Source organism: Cydia fagiglandana, chromosome 18, assembly GCF_963556715.1.
Source record: "Cydia fagiglandana chromosome 18, ilCydFagi1.1, whole genome shotgun sequence".
NCBI classification, from domain to species: domain Eukaryota; kingdom Metazoa; phylum Arthropoda; class Insecta; order Lepidoptera; family Tortricidae; genus Cydia; species Cydia fagiglandana.
The window spans coordinates 10670328-10685295 of record NC_085949.1 but is presented as its reverse complement, the minus strand read 5'-3'; the positions used below and the strand labels follow the sequence as shown (position 1 = coordinate 10685295).

Below are 14968 nucleotides of genomic sequence, written 5' to 3'. Positions count from 1 at the left end.
AGAAAATGTTTTATTTTCGCAAACTGTTTCTAAAATGTTTGTATCTCTATTCCAGGTGGTTACACGACAGGCGGCCCCCGCGACACCACCTACGGGTACACGGAAGCGGCGGCAGCGCCGGCGCCCGCGCCCCCGGCCGCCTCCCCCCTGGACGAGTACTACCAGCCCGAGTACCCCGCGCCGCCCGCACCGCAGCCCTACCTAGACGAGTACTATCACCACGCGCACCACTCGCAGCCGCTCATCGCGCACGAACACAAATACCAGCCACATGCGTACACCAAGCCTTATCCTAGAGGTGAGTGCACTAACCCGGGTACCCTTTACACGCACAATGACACACGGGTATCCACTAATGACCAACTGATCCACCAGCCTACACCATCCCTTAAAGGCACCACCCTCTCCTTAACCCCTCATATGCTTAGACATGGATCCATGCGTGGGAATTTTAATCTATAACTTTATGTCAATATTAATAGCGAGTTTCATCAAATATTAAGAAATTATAGTCTATAACTTTAAATGTCAAGGTTACTCTATCAATGATGAAATTTGACAGGCAGCATATTAGGGGTTACATACCGTCATGATGTCCATGATCCTGACGCGCGCAGTAAATACCCGATCACCTAAATACCCGATCACCCAGCCAGTTACCCATCACCTACTTGATACAGGATAGTTAACTTTAGTTCTTAATGTACTTATAAAAACGACATTGTGTTTCAACATTAAATTAAAACAAATTGCAAACATGTTATCAAGGGTTAATTAAATGTTAATGTTGTTCAACCATACTAAATTGAAATCGGGCAACCATAAAACGCTAAAATTTTCCCATCGCGATTAAGCGTCGAAATTCCAAAGCGTTTTATCTCACAGGCTTTTGATGAGGCTATCGCACCCTTACGTTTTACAGATACATTTTAAAATACCGGGTTTCATTCTTGCGCACAATAATGTGTCGTGTTGATTATAATTACAGTAAATAAGGTTCCACGTAACAAGCTCTCTCATTAGAAAAAAGATCACAGGACGATTGTAGCAACAAAGAAACATACACGACACTAAATTAAAGAAGATATTCAGTTTCAAGACACAAATTTGTTCGTCTTTCATCTTTTATTTATTCACCGAGTGTCGGGTTCACGTCTCGAGATGCATCACACCTTTGGAACGAAAACGTCCAACGTTTTATAATGTTCAACAGTTACATAGTTCATTATTATTCTATGCATACACTAGTTCTGATGTACGCCGTAGAACCATTTATAATTGCTTGAATCCTTAATGAACTGATCATTAAAACGATCAACGTCTCATTGACGGATTATCTTTAATGGCCAAGTATTAAGTACTTAGATACTTAATATCTGTTTTAGTTTAATAACATGAATTATCATAGGTTAATAATTTTCCTGTAGCTTTAACGAGAGATTACGTTAGCTATCTAACAGCTAGCTAACATCCTGGTTAATCACGATGATATCAAAAGTATGGTTAGTCAAGAATAGAAGTAAGTACTCGTATCTTTCATGTGAAGGTACTACATAATTATATTAGGTATGACATAGTTGCATTAAAGAACGGGATGTATATTTAGCATAAGTTGTCCTATCCTTATCTAACTGTATGTGAACTCCTCAGGTGCGGGCGGGAGGTACGGCGGTGAAGGCTACGGCGAGAGCTACCCGGCGGAGTATAGCGGCACATGCTCCGAGTGGAGCGAGTGGCCCGGCGAGCAGCACGCGCTCATACCGCAGGACAAGCTCGCGTACCCCGCCTCAGGACCTTGCTTCACTGGTACGTGCATTATCAAATAGGACTCTATAACCATTAATACTATGTTCATAATCGAGTGTCGTGTTCCGACTTGATTATGTTGTGTGTTGTAGCTAACCCGTGTACCCCTCGTTCTGAATTTCATAGTGTGTTTGTACTGGTTACGAAAAATCTAGTTACAAATGGAGAGATAGCAGTATAGAGATTTTTGATGCCATGCAAGGTTCTGAACTGGGTACCATGGAAAATGCCGATGTATCCATTTGACCTCTACATATTAATAGAAGTAATAATTATTAGGTATAAACGACTGAATGAAACAAGAGTCATGTTCTCATTGAAGCCATATATAAAAAAGCAGCTCGTTAATTATTGAAATGTTTCCCTATATGGTATTTCCCTGTTTTCTGCTCTATACCTACAGATTCCAAATTAAATACGTACATATTTTGTTAATTATAACAAATGGTAAACCGCAATTTTTTCTAATCTTAAGCATCAATTTATCAAGAAGAAAAAATATATGCACAGCACATTCGCATAAGACTTTCATTCACATAAGAATTAATTTTACTATGTAGGTAGATACGGTCACGAATAACACAACACCAATACAATCCTTATTTGCGACGAATTTCGTAAACACCTCTATCACTATCATAAAGCGGTCTATCACCGAACTCAGGCGGATAGTGAAAAGCTATGACAGTATTGCTAAACTAAATTTCCACATCTCAGCTACTTTTATAAAACCACCCCGTAACTAACTTACCTAGCGTCCGAGTGAAGTGATAGTGTATCCTTTGCTAACTCAAACCATGTATGGTAAAGAATGCCCCGTACATCGTAAAGCAAGTGTGTGTGAACTTGCAGGTTCAGGGCCCATCCAGCTGTGGCAGTTCCTGCTCGAGCTGCTGACGGACAAGGGCTGCCAGGGCTTCATCTCGTGGACCGGCGACGGCTGGGAGTTCAAGCTCACCGACCCTGATGAGGTGAGTCTCGTCATTTGCAGGTTCAGGGCCCATCCAGCTGTGGCAGTTCCGGCTCGAGCTGCTGACGGACAAGGGCTGCCAGGGCTTCAACTCGTGGACCGGCGACGGCTGGGAGTTCAAGCTCACCGACCCTGATGAGATGAGTCTCGTCACTTGCAGGTTCAGGGCCCATCCAGCTGTGGCAGTTCCTGCTCGAGCGGCTGACGGACAAGGGCTGCCAGGGCTTCATCTCGTGGACCGGCGACGGCTGGGAGTTCAAGCTCACCGACCCTGATGAGATGAGTCTCGTCACTTGCAGGTTCAGGGCCCATCCAGCTGTGGCAGTTCCTGCTCGAGCGGCTGACGGACAAGGGCTGCCAGGGCTTCATCTCGTGGACCGGCGACGGCTGGGAGTTCAAGCTCACCGACCCTGATGAGATGAGTCTCGTCACTTGCAGGTTCAGAGCCCATCCAGCTGTGGCAGTTCCTGCTCGAGCGGCTGACGGACAAGGGCTGCCAGGGCTTCATCTCGTGGACCGGCGACGGCTGGGAGTTCAAGCTCACCGACCCTGATGAGATGAGTCTCGTCACTTGCAGGTTCAGGGCCCATCCAGCTGTGGCAGTTCCCGCTCGAGCTGCTGACGGACAAGGGCCGCCAGGGCTTCATCTCATGGACCGGCGACGGCTGGGAGTTCAAGCTCACCGACCCTGATGAGGTGAGTCTCGTCACTTGCAGGTTCAGGGCCCATCCAGCTGTGGCAGTTCCTGCTCGAGCTGCTGACGGACAAGGGCTGCCAGGGCTTCATCTCGTGGACCGGCGACGGCTGGGAGTTCAAGCTCACCGACCCTGATGAGGTGAGTCTCGTCACTTGCAGGTTCAGGGCCCATCCAGCTGTGGCAGTTCCTGCTCTGACGAAAAAGATAAGATAAGATAAAGATAAAAAATAGTTTATTCAAGTAGGCATATTACAATGCGCTTATGAACGTCAAATAAACCTTTACCGGCTCCAACCGTACACCTCTGCCCCGAGAAGATTTAAATCCCCCCTCAATTGGAGGAGGGTATCCCAATATGGGACCGGCAACAAACTCGGCGGGACACATCTTTTCAAAACATTATTACATCTTATAATTAACATGCATTACGAGTAATTAAGAAAAATACAATTTAAATTACTATAGAATTCATGCAATTAACGGGTTGGCTTAAAGTAATGAGAATTTTCGTTTGCGGAAATATTAAAAAAAAGACAATAGCTATGGGTTTTCGAAATTTTACAATGACAAACAAGAGCATATTTTAAATTACAAGAAAACATTATATATACAATAAACGTCTCCCACATCCGATTTCTCATAACGGTATTCAAACCCTCTGCGTCATGCTTTGGACAACGTTTTATTAACATTACATAACCGTTTTATTGCCGTTAATTTTAATTATTTCGGCATATTAGCTTGTTATCTATATCATGCCATCATTCACAATTGCTAACTGACTAAAAATTTTCATGAAATCTGCAATTGATTGATATTTTGAGAAAATTGTTTATGTATCATATTTTGGTAAAATGTATGCAATGACGTTTTTAACTGGTTTTAGGCTCTCGCGGAAAAACGACTTAACGTTTCCAACCCTAGAATATCCCCAAGACTTAAATCAATCGAAGAATTTTGGCAAATATTATATACTCTGATATGTATATTGCGATAGTAGGCAAAATATTATAGAATAAAATAAATTTTACCGTGTAATTACAAAACGATCAGTCAGAGAGTACTTGGTAGTTTGTCCAAAGTGAAAAGCAAACGGTCAGAAGCATGTTAAGTAAACTAACACAAGGGAGGCCAATTACTTCATTATTGAATTTGGTTCTAATGTTGGATATTGCATAGTTCTTCAATATAACATCCAGAAATCCATGGCCATTGTCTTTTTGTTTTTATGTCCGAAAACAAAAATTCTCATTACTTTAAGCCAACCCGTTATACTCAGTGAGTACATAACTTTATAGAATTTGATATAAAAAATAAACATATATGTACATGAAATCACAAATACGTAGCTCTTTCAGAAAACATATCAAATCTTACAAAAGGAAAAGAAATTAAAATCAATAAAAGAAATGAGAATACATATTAAAGGTAAATTAACAGATAAATTTGGAGCTGCGCTAATGCTGGTACGAAGATCTTAAGCTTCCTATAATGTCAGCGAGATTTTACATATTTGTCTGACTGGAACCAATAGGCTCGCAGTTGCATAGTGAGAGTTGCTTAGGGAAAATCTTCATGTTTAACCTAATCTCCTAAGAAAAACGTTTTTAACAGAGCACTGCTAACCAATCTTGATCCATCTACCTACCCTACATTTAATCTTATGGCAATTACTTAAATACAGTTATCCACATCGCTAACTAACAAATTGGTAAACCTTATTACAAAGAAATAAAGAGTACTTTAGGAATATTCGAATATGCTCTAACATTATTCTGTATTGCAGGTGGCGCGACGCTGGGGCATTCGCAAGAACAAGCCTAAGATGAACTACGAGAAGTTGTCGCGCGGGCTGCGCTACTACTACGACAAGAACATCATCCACAAGACCGCCGGCAAGCGCTACGTCTACCGCTTCGTCTGCGACCTGCAGAGCTTGCTCGGGTAAGATAAAATGACACTCTTGGTGGCCGATTTGAACTGCAACCTGACGCCCTGACGCCATAACCTCCCGTCCGACTCAAAGAGCGCAATCAAAGGGTTACCACCTTGTGGGCTTTCTGTAAGGTTGGCTACATTGCTAATAAAAGTAATATAGTTGGTCAAACCAATTTGTCAGTCAGTAAGAACCAGGAAAACTATAGGTACTCATCCTTTTCTTTTGGGTGCTAGTGTAAGACAAAGATAGTATGATTCTCTCTGTCTATGATTGAATGGAGACAGTCCTTTGACAAACTATAAATCTAATCCGAATCACTTCGGGATTCTGAGAGGGCGAGAGAGATGATGTTATTAAAAAGACAATACAAAATGTTTCTTGATTAGGTGTGTGTGTTTTCTCATTTCTGTAGTGTCTATGGATCAATGAAATATTTATATAAATCATATTTGTTAATTGTTACAGAATCTCGCCAGAGCAACTGCACGCGATGTACGAACCGAAGATGGAAAAGAAAGACGACGACTGAACGCACACGTCATCACTCACCCGCAGAAACGCACCGATCTGGCACGCTGCCATATATCATTTAAAAAAAAAACATTCGGAACTCCATATTGTCTATGAAATTTTCAAATGTCTCTTATACTCTGGCAAACCCACTTTCTTAGTAGAAAAAGGCAAGAAATTCAAATTTTCTATAGGCGGACAACCCGTCGCGCCTACATTTTTAAATTTGCCCCTTTGTCTACTGACGAAAATGGCTTGCCCAACTTTAAATGCAATATCTTGTGATAAGAGCGTGTACTGGCCCATTTCAAAGCTGCAACGATCATCACATTAATAGAGATTTGCTCGCGTACACGACCTTAAGTTCTTTCAAGTCTATTCAGTTTTGATCTCATAACCAGTGGATTTCACGAGGCTTCGCCGAAGCTTAGCGGACCTAAGTGGTTCAGGGTACTATTAATCATCTAAACACATTATTATTTATTAAGTCCCAGAAACCAACGGTGCCTTACACTTCATGACATTATTGACTGTTATTCGGAATCATTCATTTCCATTTGTTTGCATCAAAAGTCAAGTTTGCGACAGTATTAAGATGCTTCATCTATTATTGTATTGAAATTATAAATCTGAACGTTTTGGCTTCAACGTTTCTGTCAGCACCATGAAACGAACACGATTATGGATACTTGAGTACTGAAATAGTAAAATTCTGCTATAAATTTAATGGTAACTGTAAATATAAGTTAATTTTGTTAGGTACTTTATAAAAATAATTAGGTATTATATTATAGTAAGTATTAAGTGTTGTATGTTTGATTCGCAAGTTGTTGCAATATGCTGTAAGAATAAAGCATAGTTAGAATCGAATGGTGAAGAAAGTTTTTTTTTAAATTATACGCAAAATATTTTAAAAAGTCCAAAGATTGTAAAATCTGTATAATTAACTCTATACCCACCAATTGGTAACAGTTTAGTAAACTACCAAAGGGCTTACTCTAACCTTCGGCAGGGGGTTTACTACGGTTTCAATTCTCTTTTTGCAATGCCATTTCTGACTAGTTAAAATGCACCCAAGGGCATGGGCATAAAGTTCATTTTCGCATGCCCAAGGGCTCGTCCAAAAAGAAATTATTGACACACCGGGCGACACCGTCGCTGATCTCGTGGTAACGGAATGTAACGTCTTACTAGTAATGAAATTAATTAGTTGTATTATTTTCAATTTTTATAGCTCCTAGCATACACCGAAGATATTTCGATAAGGTTTATTTTGTAAAATATTTTTCCTCCATCAATATCATACTTGCCTACGAATAGGTATGTGCAATGTGCAAAATTAAATTAAGTTGGACTATGCCTGTTAAGCGCAGAACACACGGAGCGTACCGCTGTGCGGTTGCTGATGCAGTGTGTTGTGTGCTTTATTTAGTGTCTCCACTGTCTTGCGCGGGTGCACGCCCATCGCGGATAAAAATCCGTCGCACGCGTCCGCGCCAGTTGGCGTTGCTCATACTATTGTTCGTTCACCCGCGCAAGACAGCGCAGGCACTTAGTTGCGGTGCTGTTCACTCTATGTTAAACTTCCTACTGAGAATGTTGTCTTCCCCGTTGTCCCAGTGTCTGCAGACAGGCCGCTAGGCCCCTATATTTCTGCAAGCGACCTGCCATTACGAAGTGAGACCTATTTTGTAGTTATGGCCAAATTTTGAATGTATAAGTGTCGTTGTATGTATTGATGGAAGATATAAAATTAAAAATATATATTTACGAAATCACTTGTTGTTTCCTTTGCATAACTGTAACTCCTTTTGTTTAGCCAAAGAGGATGGTCAATTTTAACAGAAATCATATTGTATTGCCATTTTAAACATAAGTACATATCCCCTCAACTGTGGGAGCGCCTTTCAGGCGGTCATAAAATTGGCGGTTTATCTGTGGCTCAACCTGCCAGGTTCGCATAATTTGCGCCTAAACTTAAGGTAAAATATCAGTGAAACATATGATTACCTCGCTCTGACATATTTAATCGTGGAGTGAATGAAGCAAGACAGCTAGCAACCGAACATTTGAATGTTCAACGGTTGAAAAAGTCGTTATCTTTCGTCAGTCAAAAACAGCCACTGTGACGAGTAGGATGTTACGTGTTTTTATAGTAAAATTGTGGATTTTTATGGTGAAACCGTTAAAAAGCTGAGGAAATGTCAGTAAACTTTTGTTAATATTATGTTTGGGTGTGTTTTTAGAATAATATAAGTGCTAAAGGTGTGAAGAAATGACATGCCAAGTCATAGCCGAAATTTTCTTACTCGGTTTCTTATTATTTGTATAAGTTTTACTATGTCTCAAAACAATCATAATATGTCGTAGTTCATATAGATTATATTAAATACAATGAAATTAGTTTAAAATCTGTTTAAAGTGAATAATAGCTATCAAACTAAATAACGGTCGGCACATAACCTCTCGGGCTGTCGCAACAGACTGGACGAGCACCTGCCAGGCTGTCGCCACAGACGGCGCTGTCATGTTACTAACGCACGTTTGCATAGCATGGACATTCCACTTACTAACTAATTCTACGATACTTCTCTTTCCACATAGGCTATAATAACACAGCTCAGCGCAACTGTAATGAGTGAGAGCAAGGGCTGGACTTTTAATTTGTAAGAAATTATAGTTTGGTCCATGAAGTCATTATACTGAGATTGACGAGTATAAAAAATTTAATATAAATTAATTATGCAAGGGTTTTAATATGGGTACTAGGCGACAGTGATGATGATGATGATAATAATAATGATGGTGGTGGGGTTTGCTATTAAGATTTTAGGTGTTACTCTTCACACATTCTGAAATATCCCTTTATTGCTCTTACGGTCTAGGTATGTCCATATTAATCAAACCATATAGATGTGATTTGGTCTATATTTGTCTTGTTTTCAGATCAAGTTTTTAGATGTTTTTTGTTTAATAAGAACAAGTGCGATTATTTATTATTAAATATTGTTTCATTAATACCCTGAGAAACGGAATTTCTTTGGATTAAGGCTGCTGGTTGCTGTGATTTTTCAACATTTTGTGGGCTATCAATGGTGCATGAATAAATAAAAGCATTTTTTAAACATTTCTTACCATATAACTACTGCACCTGCATTACTATTACTTTGGCCACAGATAGTTTACAACTTAAATTTCTTATTTATGTATAAAATTATTACATAGGGTGTGGTAGGACTCCACAATGCATGTAATTAGAAACTTATTTACGTGCGCCATTTCTAGGGCAGACATAATTTCAATAAAGTTTTCAAATGGTATATTTCATGTATTTAATTGATAAGCCTGACATTTTATGTTTTTTTCATGTGTATGATTACATTATGTACATTATTAGAGTAACAGATACGCCTAAAAACTGTTTATTTTTTTATTACAATAGAAAATGAAAGATACATTTCGGTACCTATAATTTGAATTCGACTGTACAGTTATTTTATGTTAGTTTAATGGTCGTAATTTTAAGTAGCAGTTAGATAATTAAATAAAGAGCAGAAAAAATACAAACTATAGACTGTATCATTGTAAAAAACGGAATAAATCGCAATTTTCCACTTGCACGTGGACCTAGAAACCCTGTCTGTGGAGCAGACCCCTTAGGCTGCCACAGATGAGGGGGAGCGGCCATATTCATCTCCCACAGCTGAGGGGATAATAAACTAAGTGCGACAGAGAGGCAACACGTCGAACGTAGTTCGAGGTAGGCCATCTGATTGCGTCTTATCCAAAGAATACAATACTTGATTGTAATGATTGTCTCGTTGTAGGAAAGAATTAAAACAAAAAGTTGTTGACTACGAAACCCATTGTTACAAACCATTTTAGATTTTATAATAAGAATAGAAATCAATAAATCCTGAAGAAAAGACCACCATATGTATCTATCCCACGGGCTATCTACACGAACGAGTTTATATGGAGATTTGGAGATTACTATGAAAGTGAAGGAATCGTTACGGATATCCATTCGATACTTCCAAATCAATCACGCTCGATCTCTCGGAGTAGATATTTACTCCAAGCTCGATCTGGATACTCGATCCCAAACAAAGAATATAATACTCACTAGGAGATCCCAAAATCCCAAAGCTCAATCCCCCGTACAACCTCTGTGATCCAGATTTATTGTGTAGGATGATATTTTTTTGCACCATCTTACACAAATCTAACAAATCTTGTCAGTAGAAAAATGCGCAAAATTCATATTTTCTATGAGACGATATCCCTTCGCGCTTACATTTTTCAAATTTGCCGCCTTTTTCTACTGGGAAGATCTGCTTATTAAGCAACTATATTATTTCTACTACTCTTTGCACTCGATCTGGATTTTTTTTCTAACTTTGAAACAAAATAAAAAATTCTGGCAAAATAATCCAGCACCCAAAGCAGAATATATATTTTTTTTAAATACAACTGTCAGTCAATGTCTGTCAACGTCAATGTCATTATTGTCATTTGGTGCAAGGCCCCTACGTTTATTGTTCTATTTGACGCCGCAGCAACTAGTATCATTTCTCTCTCCTCGCTCTTATAAAATGCCATTTGTCAAAAAAGGACAACTATACTGTTGACAAGATGGACTTCAAATCCAAGTGGCCCCTTTTTAGGCGACCCAGGTTGTGCATGTGTGCGTAAAAACGTATATGTGTGCTCTTTTAGGGATGTGAAAAGTCGATTTTAATCATGTTATATATCGATAAACGCTACACAGCGGAACGAAATAGCGATTAATTGAAGCTTCAATATCTTCGTTAAACATAAACATAATTGAAATGCTAATGGATAATGAATATATTAGAATGTAATAAAATAATTCAATTATTGCGGACCACCTATTCTAGTAGGTATTTATGTATTTTAATTAAATATCTGAACTTTCCCTTGGTTCTTTCCTGGGGCGTGACTATAAAATTGTGATCTGATAACCACAATAAAGAAAAAAGGCGTTTTTGTTCATTTTAGGTATAGTTAAACCTTTGAAGTAAAATTAAAATTGCAAGAAATGTCGGTAGTTTATCGATATGACTTTATCGACATGGCTACAGCAAAGTGGGTCGCTTTGTTAATCGTACACTAAACAAAAAGTGGTCCCACTGACAGCTCGCTTGGAAGGCATCTGTATATATTCTTATATCTATGATTTGGTGGTAATTTTTAGGTTATATCGTAACAATAGCATTTTACACAATTTTGAATAGAAATAAATAAAAATGCGCATAACGCAAGTGTTGAACAGACAACATATTGGATTTATGTTTAAGAAGCATTGGAAAATACAAGGAAATCGCGTTCCTATTGAGAGTGGTGTTGCAGACAAGTTAAAAGCCAAAGGTATTCCTGTTGTGGATGCTCTCGAGTTTGTGAAGGAAAAGCCCGAGCATACAGAACCGTAAGTATTATACGCGTGCAATGGAATACTGATCTATAACTTCCGGATATCGTAATAAGGCATATAAATTGTAATACTTTCCTTTTCAGCATTGAAATAGTAGGTCAGTACGAAATACCACTGCCACTCGACGTTAACCATCCAGACTATAAAGAGAGACCATGTTACACCCTTAAGAGCAACAGTGTACTACTTGAAGGCGTTTCACAAGCTCAAGTTCTTACTAAAACAATCATAGCAGAGGATAGACTGCCATTAAAAATTGAAGAACTAGCGACAGTGCCTGCCCCAAAAGCTTTGCACGAATGCGTGAAAAAAGCGATCTTATCTGCAAACGTGTTTGATTGTGAACAAGAGAAATTGCCTAAAACTAAGGACCCTGAAAGGCCAGCCTTTACATTCCCAAGAATATTAGGAATTACAGACAGGAGACGAAAGTAAGACATATTTTTTTACTTGCTCCACTTTAATGGATGTAACAGTTCTATGTTTCACTGGCAGAGAATTCATTATGTAATAAATTTTGTTATTTAGTGCACCTCAAAATATAAAGTGCCATTGATCTATGTAGAAGTATATATAATAATTAATTCTATCTGAATTCTGTACACAACTGATATAAATTAACTTGTAAATAACTCTTGCGCCTTGTTGATTTAATGTTTTGTCCCTTTCAGCCTCATCTTGACCAACAAACTACTTCAACTTGTGGAGCGCAGCAGCGACTCTGAAGTCACACAGACAAAATATGTGTCAAATGATGTCGAGAGCCACACAACCTTTGATAAGGAGGATGAACTCATCCAGTTCCAAGACCTCTCACATATACTGGTCACAAGCAATAAGCCTCTAAAACATGAGGTTGCTGGGACTGATATACCATATGTTGAAATACCTGACTTGTATCCTGTCAAACATACAGCCACTCTGCCTCCAGAACATTTTTATACTGAGAAGAGCATATATCGTAAGTTTTAGATTGTTATATTTTTCTTGTAACTGATTAAAATTAAATAACAATGCTTCTATCTTCTAAACTGGTATTCAAAATTATTTATTTGAGATAGCAGTATTATGGTATAAAACCTATTATTACTATAAATAGGATCCCTTCAGCAACTGCAACCAATACTCTTCTTGCTCCATGACACAGAATGGCTATCCTAAAAAAAGATGCCTATAATTGCATCTGGGTGGATCAACTTTTTTTGTTTCATCAGCCAGGTAACAATAGTAGCATAATGAAGCTGTCTAGTTTCTTGGTTTCTTGGTTGTTTGGACTTATGTACGAAATATCATTTGATATTTACTAGTCGCTTTTCGGTGAAGGAAACCGGACTAATCCCAATAAGGCCTAGTTTTCCCTCTGGGTTGGAAGGTCAGATGGCAGTCGCTTTCGTAAAAACTAGTGCCTACGTCAAATCATAGGATTAGTTTTCAAGCAGACCCCAGGCTCCTATGTGAGCCGTGGCAAAATGCCGGGATAACAGGAAGAAGAAGAGTTTCTTGGAAGAAAGAAAGAGTTGATTCACTTATTTAATAACCACCATCTTACCCATACATTATTGGAGTTATGGTAATAAGATTGCCGACTTGTTTTCAGAGCATGTCCTTAAAAGAAAAAGCAATCTTCAAAATTAAAACTTTAAAAATGATGCTTGATGAAAATTTATGTTGATTCCAGCATTCAAGCCTACTGTATCTGTCAAGCACCCGCACACGACGTGGCTCCATTTCAACAAGACAGAAGTGAACAACATCTATGAGACACCTGTTACTCCTAACCAGGTCTTGGGCAGGTCACTCACACACGCCTTCACGGTAGCCACTGCGTACGCCAAACAACTTCATGGGGTAATTATCTTTTGACTGGATTACGTTTTTAGGGTTCCGTACCCAAAGGGTAAAACCGGACCCTATTACTAAGACTTCGCTGTCCGTCCGTCCGTCCGTCCGTCCGTCCGTCCGTCCGTCCGTCCGTCCGTCCGACCGTCCGTCCGTCTGTCACCAAGCTGTATCTCACGAACCGTGATAGCTAGACAGTTGAAATTTCCACAGATGATGTATTTCTGTTGCCGCTATAACAACAAATACTAAAAACAGAATAAAATAAAGATATAAATGGGGCTCCCATACAACAAACGTGATTTTTGACCAAAGTTAAGCAACGTCGGGCGGGGTCAGTACTTGGATGGGTGACCGTTTTCTTTTTGCATTTTTTCCGTTTTTTTTTGTGTTATGGTACGGAACCCTTCGTCCGCGAGTTCGACTCGCACTTGCCCGGTTTTTTCTTGTAGGATTATAGATGCTGAAAATTTACAGCTTTATTATTTCTAGTTGGTGATTGACGGTTTTTAATAATTTGATAAATACTACCTTGACACAAATGGAACAAAAGTTCAGCATAAAGTTCAGATGTAGCGCTTTTTGTACGAGTACTGAGACTGGCTGAAATAGCATGACACATTCGCATGTTTCCGTGAAAATACGATTCTAAAGGTTTATGCACTACATCTGTTGGTATGTATAACAAGCTGCCCAAGGTGCTTGTAATAGACTATGACTATTATGACAAGGTACAAAATCCAATGATTAAAAATCATCCATTAACCTTTTAACCGCCAGCAATTTTTAATCGAGCGTTCTCGTGTCGCCACCGACAGTAATTGTACCACGCAGAATAAGGTTGGCATAGTTACGGGAGTTATAAATGTGCTGTAAAAACCAAATCAGATCTTTGTCTTATTTATCAGACTGTGGCGAAATGAGCTGGATATGTAATGTCTTATATATCAGACTCTGGCGGTTAAAGGGTTAATTACGAATTAGAAGTAAACAAAAGCAGGTTTATAGCATGTTCATCATTGTCATAGTCATGGACTGTCATGGACACTGAATTTCATTCATCATTTTGGCATTTTCATAGTCATGGACACTGAATTTCATGTCAAATATCAGTTACAAGACTGAGAATATATTACTTAATTACTATATAAAAACCATTGCGTGACTGACTAACAAATAATTTAAAAGTAAAACCAATCTCTTAAGTTGGAATAAAACTACATGACACGGGAATTTGCTTTAAAGCATATAGTGAAATTTAGAAACTACTATTGCAATTAAAATAATTTATTTTCAATCTTACTGTCACTAATTTCTTACACTTACTTACAGGAGAACGTAAAGGATTTACCTGAACCAGTATACGTCAACTGCATCCAAACTGATGGGCAACTGTATCATTTCGGAGTGTTCGAATTGAACACCTTAAACGTTGATGGGAAGGAAGGAACAAAAAATGTATGGTACTGCAAGAACAACATGAAGTTGTATGACTCGAGCCGTTACTTCAGTGGGATGCCTGTTCTAGAAAATTATAACCCTAAAATATACGGATATATCAACGCTTTCTATAACTGTTAAGATATTGTAGTTTCTGTAGCAAATAATAATCGTAGGACTAAATCACTTTTGTTTTACTTTAAAATACCTAACCTAAACTGAAAATCGTAGTTCAAGACCAAAAAAAGTAAGACAATATTGCCACTGCAACAATTGTTTGTAAAATAGTAAATTCCTTTTTTATAAATAAAC

The 14968-nt window shown here is 38.7% G+C and overlaps 2 protein-coding genes across 4 annotated transcripts in view; both read left to right on the top strand.

The window, feature by feature from the left end:
• Positions 1 to 7700, top strand: part of LOC134673349 (ETS-like protein pointed) — a 161081-nt gene extending 153381 nt beyond the window's left edge. Inside the window, exons 6-10 of one of the 3 annotated variants that reach the window (XM_063531320.1) lie at positions 56 to 298; positions 1651 to 1806; positions 2659 to 2777; positions 5260 to 5417; positions 5878 to 7700. In XM_063531320.1, the coding sequence (XP_063387390.1) occupies positions 56 to 298; positions 1651 to 1806; positions 2659 to 2777; positions 5260 to 5417; positions 5878 to 5941 (740 nt within the window). In that variant the 3' untranslated portion in view covers positions 5942 to 7700. Of the gene's footprint in view, positions 1 to 55; positions 299 to 1650; positions 1807 to 2658; positions 2928 to 5259; positions 5418 to 5877 lie in introns of those variants that run through there. The other 2 variants (XM_063531318.1, XM_063531317.1) reach the window with 2 other exon arrangements.
• A 3414-nt stretch (positions 7701 to 11114) lies between these two features.
• LOC134673352 (large ribosomal subunit protein mL37) lies at positions 11115 to 14839 on the top strand. The gene is made up of 5 exons (XM_063531322.1): positions 11115 to 11371; positions 11461 to 11808; positions 12049 to 12338; positions 13056 to 13225; positions 14549 to 14839. Exons 1-5 carry the CDS (start codon positions 11193 to 11195, stop codon positions 14795 to 14797), a joined length of 1236 nt encoding a protein of 411 aa, XP_063387392.1. The 5' UTR covers positions 11115 to 11192; the 3' UTR covers positions 14798 to 14839.
• Positions 14840 to 14968: the final 129 nt, after the last annotated feature.